This window comes from Elgaria multicarinata, chromosome 12, assembly GCF_023053635.1.
Source record: "Elgaria multicarinata webbii isolate HBS135686 ecotype San Diego chromosome 12, rElgMul1.1.pri, whole genome shotgun sequence".
Classification (NCBI taxonomy): domain Eukaryota; kingdom Metazoa; phylum Chordata; class Lepidosauria; order Squamata; family Anguidae; genus Elgaria; species Elgaria multicarinata.
The window spans coordinates 8601251-8618382 of NC_086182.1; the positions used below are offsets into that span (position 1 = coordinate 8601251).

Below are 17132 nucleotides of genomic sequence, written 5' to 3' on the forward strand. Positions count from 1 at the left end.
GCCTTTTGTGCAAATAGACCTTTACGAAAAAGGTCAAGCTGCCAAATGGGAGATGGTGGTTCAGCAAGTGAGATGGAGGCCACGTGCCACTTACCAGGCACCCACAGGCAGCTCACTACATGCAGCAAACAGAGGCCGACAGCCACCAGGGATCTGGCAAGCATCACTCAACCCCATTGGAGGTGAGTCCATCAAACCCTGCCTATTCACTACTGGGACAGGTTTAAGATCCTGGTACAAGTGTATAAAGGCCTAAACAAACAGAGTCAGCGCCTTCTTCCATATCAACCTGCCTGGTCACAGGGATCGTCAGAGGGCATGTTCCTGGTGGTTCACCTGGAGAAGAGCCTTCAGTGTGGTGGCCCCCTTCCTATGGAACTCACGGTCTCTGGATGTCAGATAGGCACCAGCCCTCTATTGTTTATGGTGCCTCCTGAAAACATTTTTATTCCAGGAAGCCTTCCTTGACTGATGAGCCATGGTTTTTATCGGTGTTCTGTTTTTTAAAAATAATAATTTCTAATCATTTCTTTTATCTTGTAAATTGTACAAGCTGGATGAGGCAGGATTCAGGCCCAAGCTAAGCAGTCAGATGATTTTATTTGCTAGCCCAGTGGTTCCCAAACTTTTTCAGGTAACCGCCCCCTTGGTTCCACAAACTCATGCCCAGTGCCCCCTGCGCTCAGCCCCATTAAATGGGAAGCACCCGTCGCAGGCTTGCCGAGGGAGGGAGGAAAAAGAGAGCTAACGCCTCTGTTTTGCAGCCGGCGTGGCGGGGCACACCAAGCAGGGTATGTCTCTTCATTAGCGTTTTGGTGCTTTTGAAACATTTCAATTCACTGTTAAAAGGACTCTTCTTAAACGGTATTAATACATGTGTGGATTCTTCCCCTATATGGCTTGGGACCAAACTACCTTCTCCCATAAAAATGTCCCTGGGTTTTAAGACCTTCTGGAGAGGCGCTTCTTGGAAAAGACAACCTCGAGCGCCCCCCTGCCACCTCTTTGCCTCTTAGCGCCCCCCTGCCGCCCCCTTGCCTCTTAATGCCCCCCTATGCAATCCCACTGCCCACAAGGGGGCGGTACCGGCCACTTTGGGAACCACTGTGCTAGCCTTTCCATTTGTCGTCTTCTCCCTTTTTCATTTTTTAAATCTACCATAGCAACAACAGCTATGCAATAAGAGTACTAAGGGATAAAATTAGTTAATTGGAAGGGAAGAATAAATGTAGCCCCCCAGAAAGAACATCTTCTATCATCTCACTGTTGTATCCTCCAACAATCTCATTTTCCTAATGTGCTTTGGTCTTACCTGTAGGAAAGACGATCCTCCTTCTTTACTCCTTCACACGTTGGGGCTTCAGAAATGGTAATAATTAGGCAGGAGTGACGGGGTGTGGGGAGGGGACTGCTATACAAACACTAGGATTTTGTATGGGATTTTAAAGTTTTATTGTTATATTCTTTTAATTTCAGTTGTCTTTTATTAGAATTATTGTATTCCATTTTTGTAAACTCCTGACCTATTTTATCTCATGTACAGCAATTTGTTAGAAAACACTATATAATTTTTTATTATTATTATTATTATTATTATTATTATTATTATTATTATTATTTAGCTAATGAGACTTTCCCCCCCAATTTGGAAGAAGGAAATGGGTATGTGTACAAAGAATTCTAGAGTAGGGGCTCTCCAGATGTGGCCCTCCAGATGTTTTGGCCTACAGCTCCCGCCAGCCCTACCCAGCATAACCAGTGGTGAGGAGCTATGAAAGTTGTAGGCCTTAAAAGTCTGGAGGATTGCAAGTTGCCCACCCCTTTTCTAGAGGAAGAAATGCATGTTGGGTACGTTAAAGCACAATCCTATCCAGAAATGTCATACAATGCCCAACATCCCTTATGATTGACTGGGAACATAGGAGTTGTAGAACTGTTGTCTGTCTAAACATATGGGAGCGTATAGGATTGCTCCCATATGCTTTTCATAGAATCATAGAATAGCAGAGTTGGAAGGGGCTTACAAGGCCATCGAGTCCAACCCCCTGCTCAATGCAGGAATCCACCCTAAAGCATCCCCGACAGATGCTTGTCCAGCTGCCTCTTGAAGGCCCCTAGTGTGGGAGAGCCCACAACCTCCCTAGGTAACTATTTCCATTGTCGCACTGCTCTAACAGTCAGGAAGTTTTTCCTGATGTCCAGCTGGAATCTGGCTTCCTTTAACTTGAGTCCATTATTCCGTGTCTTGCACTCTGGGAGGATCGAGAAGCGATCCTGGCCCTCCTCTGTGTGACAACCTTTTAAGTATTTGAAGAGTGCTATCATGTCTCCCCTCAATCTTCTCTTTTCCAGGCTAAACATGCCCAGTTCTTTCAGTCTCTCTTCATAGGGCTTTGTTTCCAGACCCCTGATCATCCTGGTTGCCCTCCTCTGAACACGCTCCAGCTTGTCTGCGTCCTTCTTGAATTGTGGAGCCCAGAACTGGACGCAATACTCTAGATGAGGCCTAACCAGGGCCGAATAGAGAGGAACCAGTACCTCACGTGATTTGGAAGCTAAACGTCTATTAATGCAGCCCAAAATAGCATTTGCCTTTCTTGCAGCCATATCGCACTGTTGGTTCATATTCAGCTTGCAATCGACAACAATTCCAAGAGCCTTCTCGTTTGAAGTATTGCTGAGCCAAGTATCCCCCATCTTGTAAGTGTGCCTTTGGTTTCTATTTCCTAAATGGAGAACTTGGCATTTATCCCTATTAAATTTCATCCTGTTGTTTTCAGCCCAGCACTCCAGCCTATCAAGATCACTTTGAAGTTTGTTTCTGTCTTCCAGGGTATTAGCTATCCCACCCAATTTGGTGTCATCTGCAAATTTGATCAGCATTCCCTGCACCTCCTCGTCCAAATTATTAATAAAAATGTTGAAGAGCACTGGGCCCAGGACTGAGCCCTGCGGTACCCCACTCGTTGCCTCTCCCCAGTATGAGAAGGTTCCATTGACAAGTACTCTTTGAGTCCGATTCTGTAGCCAACTGTGAATCCACCTAATAGTTGTTCCATCTAGCCCACTTTTAGCTAGTTTGTTAATCAGAATGTCATGTGGTACTTTGTCAAAAGCTTTGCTGAAGTCAAGATATATGACATCCACAGCATTCCCACGGTCCACAAAGGAGTTTACCTTATCCCTCAACTTCTGCTTCACTTTTTCAGGGGGGTCATAGACCCGCTTTTGCGAGAAGACTGAGGCAAAGTAGGAATTGAGCACTTCAGCCTTTTCTTTGTCATCTGTTATCAATTTGCCATCCTCATTAAGCAGTTGAACCACCATTTCTTCCCTCTGTCTTTTACTACTCACGTATCTGAAGAAAGCCTTTTTATTGCTTTTAGCATCCCTGGCTAATCTCAGCTCATTCTGAGCTTCAGCCTTCCTGACGCCATTTCGGCACTTCTGCGCCACCTGTCTGTACTCTTCTTTTGTAGCCTGGCCTTCCTTCCACTTCCTATATGTATCCCTTTTTGTCTTCAGGTCATCTCTAAGCTTTTTGTGGAGCCACATTGGTTTCCTCTGTTGTCTTCTATCTTTTCTCCTGGTTGGAATTATTTGTAACTGTGCCTTTAAAATTTCCTTTTTTAAATACTCCCACCCATCCTGCACTCCTTTTCTCATTAGGCTCATTTGCCATGGGACCTTATCATAGTTCTGAGTTTATTAAAATCAGCTTTCCTAAAATCCAGAGTACATGTATGGCTACACTCAACTTTTGTCTCCTTCATAATCAAGAATTCAAGTATGATGTGGTCACTTTCCCCCAGACTTCCCGTAACTGCCACTTTATCCACTAAGTCATCCCTATTGGTCAATAACAAGTCAAGGATTGCCGATCCTCTAGTTCCTTCCTCCACTTTCTGTAGGAGAAAGTTATCACCCACACATGTCAGGAATTTCTTGGAAGGGCCGCTTTTGGCAGTATTGGGGCGTTACTAGACGAGGCTCTAGCGCGCGTTACCTTCCGCAGTCACGTCGAGGCTTCCAGATGACGTTCACGAGGATCCGCCGTTATCCCGCGGTGAAGCCTCTTTCTCCCGACTTTAAAAAAGTGAGTTTTAGGGCGCCTTTTCCTGCTGTCCCGCGGTAATTCGGAGTACGTGTGGGAGGATGTGAGGTCACTGCGGTCCGCACTGGGCAGGAAAAGGCGTGCTAAGGGGGAGTGGTCAGCGGCTTCGGTCAAGCCGCCTCCGCCATTTGCGCGCAGTCCGCCAGCTGGGGCAGCGCGGCGGAGCGGCTTTTTTTTATTATTTCCCCAGTGACAGTTTGCGCAGGACCGGAGGACCGGAAAAGTGGCTGGTGACTCCTTGCGGTGGGCAGCTACCGTGGCCGCATAATGGCGGTGCTGTACGCTGCCTGTTAGTGTGGGTACCAGGCTGGCAGAGGGCAGAGCTGTTTGTGGGCTGCTGCCATGGCTACGGCCAGATGTGGGTTGGCTCCTTGGGATGGGGCACAGGGCACAGAGGCGGTCATCGCCGCCGACACCTCAGAGGCATGATGGGAGATGTAGGCACAGAGTGGCCATGCAGACGATTGACCTCGGGTCATATGACACCCGCCACGACCCCCATCAGGAAGTGAGCGCATCAATGTTGACCCTCAACAGCACCAGCAGCACTTCGGCTGGCACTGGCACTGCCGCCGCTGCCGCCGCCAGGGCCGGCGGCGGCATCGCTGACGGCTGCGCAAGTTTGCGGTCTTTCGGACGTGCGCAAACCGTGCAGCGAGCGAAAAAAAAAGCCGCGGCAATCAGGCCGGTGTGGCTGCGCAACCGTTCTCGCGGCGGCAGCAGCACAACCGGCGCAAACTTCCGCCACAAATCGAAGGCAGGTGTGGAGCATGAGGCGTCACGGCTGAACGGGAAAAGCCGCTTTCACCGCTCCTCAACGACGGAACACCCGGTAGGTCTAGCAACGCCCTTGGTCTCCCAACAGATATCAGGGTAATTGAAGTCCCCCATCACTACTACATCACACTTCCTTGAAACACTGGCAATTTGTTTCTCAAAAGTTTCGTCCTCCTCTTCTTGATTGGGTGGTCGGTAGTAGACTCCGATTATCATGTTCTTTTTATTCCTTGCCCCATTTATTTTAATCCAGATGCTCTCGATGGGGCTCCCAATCTCATCCGCCTGTATTTCTGTGCAGGGATAGGTATTTTTAACATATAGTGCAACTCCACCTCCCTTTCTATTTCTTCTGTTCTTTTTGAACAAGTTATATCCTTCAATTGCTATATTCCAGTCATGGGAGTCATCCCACCAAGTTTCAGTTATACCTATCAAGTCGTATTTGTCTTCATGTAATAAGAGTTCAAGTTCATTCTGTTTGTTTCCCATGCTCTGGGCATTAGTATATAGACATCGAAGACCATGTGTTTTATAGTCTGGCTTTGTTCCTACCTTGTTGCGGACACTATTTTGGGGCACTATTGGAGCTGTTCTCTGTACTGTGGTGCATTGGCCTTCATCCATTGTTGCCTCGAGGTTTACGTCTCCCACCCCCGTAAGATTCAATTTAAAGCCCTCCTGATCAAGTTCTTCATGCTGTGGCCGAACACATTACGGGAGTCCGAGGGGGGGGTCAGGCGGACTCTCCACACACACTCGGCCCCCTGGACTCCAGTCTGTGGACTGCCACGCTTGCCGAGCTCAGCACAGGCCAAGTTGGGCAAGTGCAGCGGTCTCCAATGGTCCCCTAACCCGTCATTTTCCATACAAATGGTAGCTCGTTCTTTTATGTAAAGGGAATTTTATGCAGATGATAGCCATAACATAGCCATTTATGCAAGATTATAAGCATCCCTGTACGGAAGAGGCTGCAGCTGGTGAGTCCACCGAAGCTGGTAAAAGGCACTCCGAGCTGCTACGGCCACTTGGGCCTCCAGCAACAATGATGGATCTAGGAGAACCCCCAAACTACAAACCTGGGCACGGTAATGGACTGGATGAGGGCTAACAAACTGAGACTCAATCCAGACAAGACGGAGGTACTGTTAGCGGGTGGTTCATTTGTCCGGCGAGGTGATGTTTGCCCTGTCCTGGATGGGGTTGCACTCTCCCTAAAGGATCGGGTCCGTAGTTTGGGGGTGCTCTTTGATCCAGAACTGTCACTTGAGGCACAGGTGAACTCAGTGGCAAAGAGCACCTTTTATCAGCTTAGGTTGATATACCAACTATGCCCTTATCTGGACAGAGATAGCCTAGCTACAGTTATCCATGCTCTGATAACCTCTCGTTTGGATTACTGCAATGCGTTATACGTGGGGCTGCCTTTGAAAACGGTCCGGAAGCTTCAGCTGGTACAAAACAGGGCAGCCCGTTTACTAACAGGGACTGGCTGGCGAGATCACATCATGGCAGTCCTTTTACAACTTCATTGGCTGCCAGTCCAGGTCCGGGCCCGATTCAAAGTGCTGGTATTGACATTTAAAGTCCTAAACGGTTTGGGGCCAGGTTATTTGAAGGAACGCCTCCTTCCATATGTACCTACCCGGACCTTAAGATCATCTACAGGGGCCCTTCTCCGTGAGCCTCTGCCAAAGGAAGTGAGGCAGGTGGCTACTAGGAGGAGGGCTTTCTCCGCTGTGGCACCCCGGTTGTGGAATGAGCTCCCCAGAGAGGTCTGCCTGGCGCCTACACTGTACTCCTTTCGTCGCCAGCTGAAGACCTTTTTATTCACTCAGTATTTTAACACTTAATTTTAACTTAAATTATACTGTTTTAACTCTGTATTTTAACCTTATATCAATTTTGCTGCGTGGTTTTATCCTGGTTGTGCTTTTTATATTGTATTTTGTATTTGTGTTTTTAACTTGTTGGTTGTTTTATGATGGTTTTAATTTTTGTGAACCGCCTATTGGGCGGTATAAAAATGTAATAAATAAAATAAAATAAAAATAAAATAAAATAAACCTGATCTTTCAGAGGGAGTGCAACCCCATCTAGGACAGGCAATGAGCCTATTTCCCAGATACGGGAACTGCTCACCCACAGGGCTTCCATCTTGCCAGGATACAACTTGAGTGTATTGGCCCTCATCCAGCCCAATACTGAATTTAGGCACTGATCTAGGACTTGCACAGCCTCTCCTGATTCAGTTGTCACAGGGAGATAGAGCGGTGTGTCATCAGCGTAATTCAGCTCATTTCTCCATGAGCTAGACTGACTGGATCTGCATCAAGTTGGGCCAGCTTGTCGATTTTCCTGGGTTCTTCCCACTCCCCCCAAAAATGTAAATAGAAATGTGCGTAAATTGTGATATACAATTTGTGTGATTCACACACATTTCTAACGTAATTTGTGTAATTTGCATCAATTGTGGCCACAATTTGTGGACATTTTTATTTAAGCATTTTTTTTAAAAATGGGAAAAGTTCCCAGATTTCGGGAGAAAGCCCTGCAGCTTGGCCTGCAAATGGGAGCCGGATCAAATGGGAGCCGGGACACTGTCGAGCCACCAAAAGGCCAGATTCCAGAGCGACGGACGTTCCTCGCTTGTGCCAAGTTCTGATAGGACAGAAACATTTGCCGCTGGCCGGGTGCACTTCATTCCTGCTTCCTTGCTTGCTTTTGCAGAGACCAACCTGAGTTCCCTAAAGCAGCCACATGTGGATAGCTCTCCAGTGGTGTCTCCGTCCCATCAGAGGAGAGACTCCGACAGGTACTGTCAGCTCTGCGCGGCTTGGTTCAATAACCCCATGATGGCGCAGCAACACTACGATGGGAAAAAGCACAAAAAGAACGCAGCCAGGGCTGATTTACTAGAGCAACTAGGGAAGACGCTGGACCTAGGAGAGTTAAGAGGTAAGAGACTTTGGTCTTCTAAAGTCATCTCCATGGAAAACCTTGTATGGAAGGGGAGAAGGTTGTATCTTGGTGTAGTCTCCTTTTCCCTGAAAATGCAGCCATGTGCAGGTTAGTACCTATGGGTGGGGGGGGAGGAATTGGCATGGCATCATGGGGTTTGAGGACTGTTATTATCATATCTGTTGAGTGCCTTGGCCCAAGGGATCAAAGCATTATGGGATGCAGGCTCCCTGTTTTTGGAAGTCTGATGTGGAATAAGATATGTGCTGCTGTCTCATTCTGTGGTCACTTGATGCTGGCAGAGGAAGGTCGTAGCATTTGATGGCAGTTAGAACAAGGGAAGGACCATGGATAGCTCCAGATGAGTCATGCTGCTGGCTGGATCTCTCCCGTGCTTCAACAAGAGGAAGCAGTTGTCTCAGCAGTGAACTAAAGCCAACTGAAGTCTTATATGGCTCACAAGACCTGTAGTGTGGTCAGCTCAGCCCTTCCTGGAGGAGCTGAACAGACTGTTAAAGGGTCCTCTCCAGATTTTCGACCCTTAGACTTCTGTGAGGTTCTGCCTAGGGATGTCCATCAGTGGGAAATCCAGCCCTTTTGGGGGTCACTGGTATTCCTCTGCACACCCGACTCAGCTTGCATTTGCGAGCCAAGACACATGTGTTCCCCGAACTCCAGGGACTTTTCATGCATTTTTTTCTTGTATTGGCTGCAATTTGCACCAATAGAGATTGTGCAAATTGCAGATGCCCTCTGCACAAATTTTTGTAATTTGAGCAAATTATGCCCCAAACGTGTATAATTTGTGTGAACTGCAGCTGCCATTTAGGCAAATTAAAAAGCACTGAAAATCTGCTTGCTACTAGGGCTGTGCAGGGACCTCCCGATCCACCTCGGAGGCTGATCCAGAGCCCCCAAAGCAGCCCCGATCCACCTCGGGGCTGCCTTGGGGGTTCCCAATCCACTTCAGCACCAAAGCCAAGGCAAAAATTGAACCTTCCGAGGTGACTCGGAGTTTTCTGGGTGCTGTCTGTGCGGCCGGCACCCAGAAAACTCTCCCCACTTACCTGGTGCCTCCACCATCCGCCGCCATGGATGGCGGAGGCACCAGGTAAGCCCCCCTCTCCCCTTCCCCGCTTACCTGCGTCCACTGTCCACCGCCGCTGCCAGCTTGCATCCAGAGGCTTCCACTCCAACGATGCTGAAGCCCAGAATTAGGCCACGGCCTACTTCCTGGCTTCAGTGTCCTCGAGTGGAAGCAACTGGACACAAGCAAGTGGCGGTGGTGGACCCAGGTAAATGGGGAAGGGGGGGAGAGGTGCTTACCTGCTGCCTCCATCAGCACTGCCATCTTTCTTCTGGCGGCTTCTGGTGCTGCCGGAAATTAAAGGGAGTAGGCCGCACAATAATTTAAGTCGCCAGAAGAAAGATGGTGGCAGTGATGGAGGCAGCAGGTAAGGAGACTGGTGGGGGGCGGGACCAGCTCCGAAGCGCAGAGGTGGCCTGAAGCTTCGGAGCCAATTGGCTTCGGCTTCGGGCATCCTCAACCTTCGCCCAAACTACCTCGGAGCCAGTTCGGAAGGGTCCAAACCACCCCGATCCGCTTCGGGTTTGGGGTTCAGATCCAAGGCGGTGTACAGCCCTACTTGCTACCCCAATCTTGCTGCAGATTGAGTACAGCCAGCTAGTGGAAGATGAACCAATGTCTGGGGGGGGGGGGTGAGCTGATGAAAGCTCATTGAGCAACACTTCCCAGATGGATTCCTCTGACACTTTTAGTTGTGCCAGGGACTCATCCACTGAGCCAGAGGAAGATGGCAGGCCTGAGTCCTCTGGCTGGGAGAGCCCTGAATAGGGATTGTCTTACCCCTGAGGAAATAACCTCATCTTCATCAGAATCCTCTGGAAGGCCCCAGGGCTGGTGGCCACAACTGCCAAAGGCCCATGCCTCTTGCATTCGGTAGCCTTCTCAAATCATTTCCTTCTGTAGTGAAATGCATGTGAATTATACATGAACTCTCCGTCACACACTTCCCTATGTGCCTTCAACAGAACTCAGGGAGGCCAGTGTAAGAGCTTCCTTTCTTTCTTTAATGCCTTGAACTTCCTGCAGTCAAGTACCATTAGCTGGAAATCCATCAAATGTGTAGCATTTTATCCATTTATGTTTCACCAAAGGGAGTTGAAGATGGAAGGCTTTCCCAGAGCTATGTTATATATAGCTCTCTTTTTTTAATGTGCTGTGGGGGGTTTCTGCCCCCTTCTCCCCCTAAACTCTGCCAAATGCAGGGTGGGTTTATAGATAAATCAAGTATTATTAAATCCTTCTTAAATGGGCGGCCTCCTTCCCTTGGGAATGAGTACATGCCACAAGTGTTCTACAGAATGTATTAAAAACACAGAGATGGAAGGATTCTCCTCTGATCTGCCCTGAGGCAGCAAATTTTGCGACAGAACCCCTTACTGAAATGTTATATGTGAGATGGAAATTGGTGGTTCTCTTTATTTGCTCAGCCTGTGGCCTTGGGGTTGAATTTTGTTTCATGTCTTATTCCACCACAACAAGCATCCTTGTGTATAGGATTGGCAGGCCTTATTCTCCAGTGCCCTCTGGTGCAAAACACCTGTAACTGCAACATATAGTGTCTTCTGTGGGTTCATTGGTAGACCCTCCACTGGTTTAAGGCAGGAGAGTTATTGCTCAGTGGTAGAGCACCTGCCTTGAATGCAGAAGGTCTAAGTTTCAATCCCAGCATCTCCATACAGGGCTTGGAATGACATCGGTCTGAAAACCTGGAGATCCACTGCTAATCGATGTAGACCAGCGGTCTTCAACTGGTCCAGACCCGAGACCCATCCCGGACTCCCATACAGAAACATGAGATCCACTTCCACAATTTCACAATTGCCCAACCTGGCGGCAACAGGACTGATCTCATGACCCACCAGTTGAAGAACATTGGTGTAGACAATAGTCAGCTAGATAGTCCAATGGTCCAACTTAATTTATGGCAGGTTCCTCTTTTCCTAATCTTGCCCATACTATTAACTCTCCCTTGGGATGTTCAGATAGTTGCCTAGAGAATCCGGAGCTCCTGCTGAGCACATATACATTAGAGAGTGTGCTGTAGTGGCTAAGGTGTTGGACTGGGAGTTGGGAGATCTGAGTTCTAGTCCTCACTCGGCCATGGAAACCCAATCACAGTTTCTCAGCCCAACCTACCTCACAGGGTTGTTGATGTGAGGATAAAATGGTGAGGAGGAGGATTATGTACACTGCCTTGGGTTCCTTGGAGGAAAAATGGTGGGATATAAATGAAATAAATAAATAAATAAACAAACAAATAAATAAATAAATAAATTAGGTATGTTGAATGATTAGAATATAGACTGGCCATAGCCATGACCATTTGGCTCAATACTTATCCTGATTCGTTATTTGTGACCCATGTCTAAATGTGCTAGAACCTCCACTTTCAGTGCAGTATACCAGCTGTTAGAGCCAGGAAAAGTGCTATCACATTCATGTCCTGGTCCCCTCCAGTCCCCTGCTTTCATTTTAGGGACTGATAGCCCTTCACATGGCTCCAAAGGAGCTATCAGAGCAGTTGATGAAAAACTAAATTTCCAGTAAAAGCACATAGACAGTAACAATAACAAATCACAAAATACAAAATACAATGACCATGCAAATTTAACCATAAATTACAAATGCACACAGAGCAACAACAACAAAAGAAGTCTCCATAAAATGTCATCAAAGTCTCCATAAATGGTATTTATAGGTTTACTAAATACTTTTACGGTGCAGGTCCAGCTAACCTCTCTGGGAAATGAATTATGCAATGGGGATGCTACCTCTGAAAAGGCCCTGCCCCTCTCGTGCAGTGATGCAGTCTGAGAAATTCTTGACTGCTTCATTCTGCTGCTTGTATTGTTATGGAATGGGTTTGTGTTGAAGAGAGGACTCACCATCTATGCTTTTGATGTTCCCAGACCCAGAAATGCATGTTATAACCACCCCAAAGTGGGTCGATGGTGAAAGCAGCCTTTGTTCTCGTGTGTGTGTATGTGTGTGTGTGTGTGTGTGTTGTTGTTGTTCTTGTTGTTGGCAGGGTAGAAATATTTTGATTGTTTTGCATGTAACTAGCGAAGATCGGTTTGGATTTTGCCACTGGCAGGATCAGATGTAGCCTGGCTGTCATAAGGAGATCCATGGGCATGCTGTTTGCTTTAGATGGAACTAATGTTGCTTTTAAGACTTAGGCCTTAGCTAGGCTGGGCTTTATCATGGGGCAAACCCTGAGATAATCCCTGTGCGTCCACATGACGCACAGGGGATCCCGGGATCATAGAATCATAGCATCATAGAATAGCAGAGTTGGAAGGGGCCTACAAGGCCATCGAGTCCAACCCCCTGCTCAATGCAGGAATCCACCCTAAAGCATCCCTGACAGATGGTTGTCCAGCTGCCTCTTGAAGGCCTCTAGTGAGGGAGAGCCCACAACCTCCCTAGGTAACTGGTTCCATTGTCGTACTGCTCTAACATTCAGGAAGTTTTTCCTGATGTCCAGCTGGAATCTGGCTTCCTTTAACTTGAGCCCGTTATTCCGTGTCCTGCACTCTGGGAGGATCGAGAAGAGATCCTGGCCCTCCTCTGTGTGACAACCTTTCAAGTATTTGAAGAGTGCTATCCTGTCTCCCCCCAATCTTCTCTTCTCCAGGCTAAACATGCCCAATTCTTTCAATCTCTCCTCCTAGGGCTTTGTTTCCAGACCCCTGATCATCCTGGTTGCCCTCCTCTGAACATGCTCCAGCTTGTCTGCATCCTTCTTGAATCGTGGAGCCCAGAACTGGATGCAATACTTTAGATGAGGCCTAACCAGGGCCGAATAGAGAGGAACAAGTACTTCACGCGATTTGGAAACTATACTTCTATTAATGCAGCCCAAAATAGCATTTGCCTTTCTTGCAGCCATATCGCACTGTTGGCTCATATTTGTGATGGGATCATCCCTCCCTTGCCCTGGGATGGAGCCCTCCCCTTTGGGCCCGCTTTTACTGCAGTCCCGGGCTGAGCCCAAGACCATGGAACATGTGGCCCGTTGCCGCGGTTTGACCTGGCTCCGCACGATTACTTGCGCGGAGCCAGGAGCGCTGCGCACATTGGGGTTTCGGTGGGGGGAGCGGGAAAAGTAGTTAATTTTTTTTAAAAAAAACTTACCTTAAGTGCACATCCTTTCTTGCACTCCTTCCTCTTTCAATTTTTTTTAAAATGGTGGGCACGATGTCTCTCCTCCTGAGGTCATCGCGCCTCACGTGTAAACAGAGGAGGGAATCTCGCGTTAATCACAACGGGAGATCTTCCCTCCTCCGTCGCGGACTATAAGGTAGGTCTAGCTTAGATCTAAGACAATCTTCCCAGTTGTAAATAAACCGATTTATTAATATTTGTTAATATGAATTTACAAATTCATACAAATATGTCCTTGAAAAACAAGGACAACACCACTATGCGTCTTCAGTCTTTCTCAGAAGGACATTAATTCTGTAAAAAGCAGCACCTGAAAATAGTTATGGATGACTCTATCGGTTTTCTTTTCTCTCAGTTTGTCATTTTTCCAATCTTAAGTGTGGTCTGTCCTGAACTTTGAGAATTAAACTGGAAAAAAAATTGCATGAAGATTTTGGTACCTATTTCTCTGAATACATTTTTGTGTATACATTCTTGCCTAATATATTCATTTTTGTAAGCAATTTTCATAATCGAATGCATTTTTCGAACATCATTTCTCCTAATATACACATTTTTGTACACATCTTTTTATTAGAGAACTCTGCTGCAAAATCCAGAGAAGGGAGAATTTTGAAGTAGAACTGAGTTTCAGCTTGTACATGAGTTCAAAAGTGCAAAATTCGCTGTTTGAATCCAAATCATAGGCGTGCGCAAGGGGTGTGCTGGGTGTGCCTGCGCACACCCTAATGTCTCAAGCAATAAGCATCGAATTGAGGGGCCATTGAGTAGGGAACCAGAGGGGGATCCAGACGCAGCGGGAATGATTCTCCAGCTGCCCTCTGGCAGCAGGAGTGAAAAGGAAGAAGGCTAATATTTAGGGCTGTGCACCAGCCCCCCGAACTGCTTCGGGGCCTGATCTGGAACTTTTGGATCAGGCCCAAACCAGTTCGGGTCAATCCAACCATCCCTGATCCACTCTGGAACCTGATCTGGAGCGAGATCCGGAGGTCCAGATTGAGATTCAGGCCCTATTTCCCCCCCTTCCCCACTTACTTTCCTCCACGGCAGATGGTGGAGGCAGGTAAGGGGGAAAGGGGGGACAAAATGGGGGCTGAATAGGTCCCCTCCCCCCTTACCTGGCTTTGCCATCCGCCACCACATGGACCGTGGCGCGGGTGGTGGAGTCAGGTAAGCCCCCCCACCACTTACCGGCATCCATAGCGGTTCGGACGGCAGCTTCAACTGCAGCCCAGGCCTCATCATGGAAACAGGCTGCAGCCTGCTTCCAGTTTGAGGCCTTGGCCTCAGTTGAAGCTGCCGCCCAGACCACAATGGATGCAGATAAGTCCCCCTGCCCCCTGCCCTGGCTCCGCCGCCATCACCACACGAACTGTGGAGCCAGCACCAGGTAAGCCTCCTCCCTCCACTTACCTGTATCCGGAGCTTTGGAACGGTTCGAATCGCTTTGAACCATTCCAAACTGCTCTGCACAGATCCGCACCTCCCCCGATCCGCTTCAGAGGTGTGGATCGGCCTGCTCCGGATTCAGGGATCCAAAACGGAGCAGAGCACAGCCCTCCTAATATTGCCTCGTAAGTCCCTCCTCCAGCCAGTGTCACACAAAGCCCCACCGACGCTCGAGCTTGAGAAGGGTCTCCTCAATCCTCCCCTTACCTGCAGTGGCCCTCCTGCAGTCAGGCAAGCTGAAGGTGTAGTAAGGCTACAGTGTCCAATCAGTAAATGAATAAAAATAATGTCCTTTATGACTGCGTATTCAATAAACGTTCACCTTTTTTAAAAAAATAAAATTACCTGCGTGCCCACCCTAATGAAATGTGCTGCGCACGCCTATGATTCCAAACTGAACCAAACGAGATTTTCCCCCATTCTTACCTGAAGCTTTCTACAACTTGAGGAAGAGAGGAGCATGAAATCCACTCTAAGGCAGCCCTGACTTTCATCTGAATATATTCTGGGATGCATTTTCTTGCCTGTGCCCCACCGGGTCATGCTACTCCCATTATATATATATAACTTAATTTGACTCCTTTGTCTTGAAACGAGGTACTGGTTCCTCTCTATTCGGCCCTGGTTAGGCCTCATCTAGAGTATTGTGTCCAGTTCTGGGCTCCACAATTCAAGAAGGACGCAGACAAGCTGGAGCGTGTTCAGAAGAGGGCAACCAGGATGATCAGAGGTCTAGAAACAAAGCCCTATGAAGAAAGACTGAAAGAACTGGGCATGTTTAGCCTGGAGAAGAGAAGATTGAGGGGAGACATGATAGCACTCTTCAAATACTTAAAAGGTTGTCACAAAGAGGAAGGCCAGGATCTCTTCTTGATCCTCCCAGAGTGCAGGACACGGAATAACGGGCTCAAGTTAAAGGAAGCCAGATTCCGGCTGGACATCAGGAGAAGCTTCCTGACTGTTAGAGCAGTACGACAATGGAATCAGTTACCTAGGGAGGTTGTGGGCTCTCCCACACTAGAGGCCTTCAAGAGGCAGCTGGACAACCATCTGTCAGGGATGCTTTAGGGTGGATTCCTGCATTGAGCAGGGGCTTGGACTCGATGGCCTTGTAGGCCCCTTCCAACTCTGCTATTCTATGATTCTATGATTCTATGATTTCTTTTGAAGAGACATGAGGCAAAGTTTGCTTTTTTTAATTATCACTGGATGGGCGCACAGTAGGCCCGGGCATCCCCAGTGATCTGTTTTCCTCACAGGCACCCAAGCAGTCGCCTGGAATTTCAAATGAACCCCCTATCGTTTTTATATGCTAAACGTTTGACATGCAGTTTGGGCCGGATGACAGGCGATGCAGGGTCCCTTCAGGGTCTCATCACAACATTTTGTCATTTCAGTTCCAGGCAGACCAAAGTTCATTCAGTAGAGGCTGGGCTCGCTAAAGGATTCAAGAGGGTGAATGACAGGATATTTCTCTGTTATTTCACCTCTGTAGTTATACATTCAAATAGTTCAAGCCAGACTCTTTCATGAGACACCAGGGTTCAAGTAGCTCAGGTTGTGGATCTAGCATGAGAGAGACAGTGTGGTGTAGTGGCTAGAGTGTATTGAGACTCAAGAGACCCAGGTTCTGGTAAGCATGTCAGAGAAATCCACAATAGAATCAAATGAGTTTGGATTTCTATGAATCCAAATCACAGATTCTGCAGTGGACCAGTTTTTTTTTACATGTTGCATGGGTTCTGTGGACTTTCAGGCCATATTGATTTATTGAAATTTAATGTAAATTTAGTCATAGAAAAATACATTTTAAAAAAAACCAAACACCACCCGTAAATGTGAATTTCCCTTATAGTTTAAAGCATGAAAATGCAAGGGGGGATTTGCACATTTTGGTTGGGGGATTTGTGGATTTTTCACATGTGTTAATTTGGGCCAATGTGAATTTGGGCCAATGCAATTGCCGCAAATTTTGGAAGCTGGAAAAATCTGATTCCAACCATGAGTGGATCACATAATGAAAAGCACATGATAATCCATGAAATGTAGATGGAACAGATTTACATATATCCCTAGGTTCTAGTTCCCATTTGGCTGTGGAGCTCATGAGGTGACTTTGGGACAGTGACTAACTCGCAGCCTAACCTACCTCACAAGCTTGTTGTGAGAATAAAATGGAGAGGAGAAGGGTCATGTACTCTGCCTTAGACCCTTTTGAGGAAAGGCAGGATAGAAATGTAACGAACAAATAACTAAAAATGGCTGTACAGCTCTCTCTCCCTTCCTGGTGCACACCTAGGCCATGTCTACACTAGCCGTTTATTTAGGGATTATATCTAAGTCATCCCTGCCAGACCACATGACGGTCACCTACTCCCACAGTGATCTCAGGGCAACCACTCAATTTTCCTGGAATTTCGCAGACTGGATTTGTAGCGGCTTCTCTAGCTCTCCCGTCACAATGCCAAAGTCCACGGCCGGTGTGACCCCACTTCCCAGCTCAGCAAAGAGCCAACCCACTGTGAGGGACGTGTCCTGCGGTTTCAGTGGTGTGCGGGAGTCGATGTCTGCCATTTT

At 47.6% G+C, this 17132-nt stretch overlaps 1 protein-coding gene across 2 annotated transcripts in view; it reads left to right on the plus strand.

The window, feature by feature from the left end:
* The window catches only part of ZMAT4 (zinc finger matrin-type 4), a 258917-nt gene that overhangs the window by 166716 nt on the left and 75069 nt on the right, over positions 1-17132 (plus strand). For both annotated transcript variants that reach the window (XM_063138888.1, XM_063138887.1), the window contains exon 5: positions 7622-7849. In XM_063138888.1, the coding sequence (XP_062994958.1) occupies positions 7622-7849 (228 nt within the window). The remainder of the gene's footprint in view (positions 1-7621; positions 7850-17132) is intronic.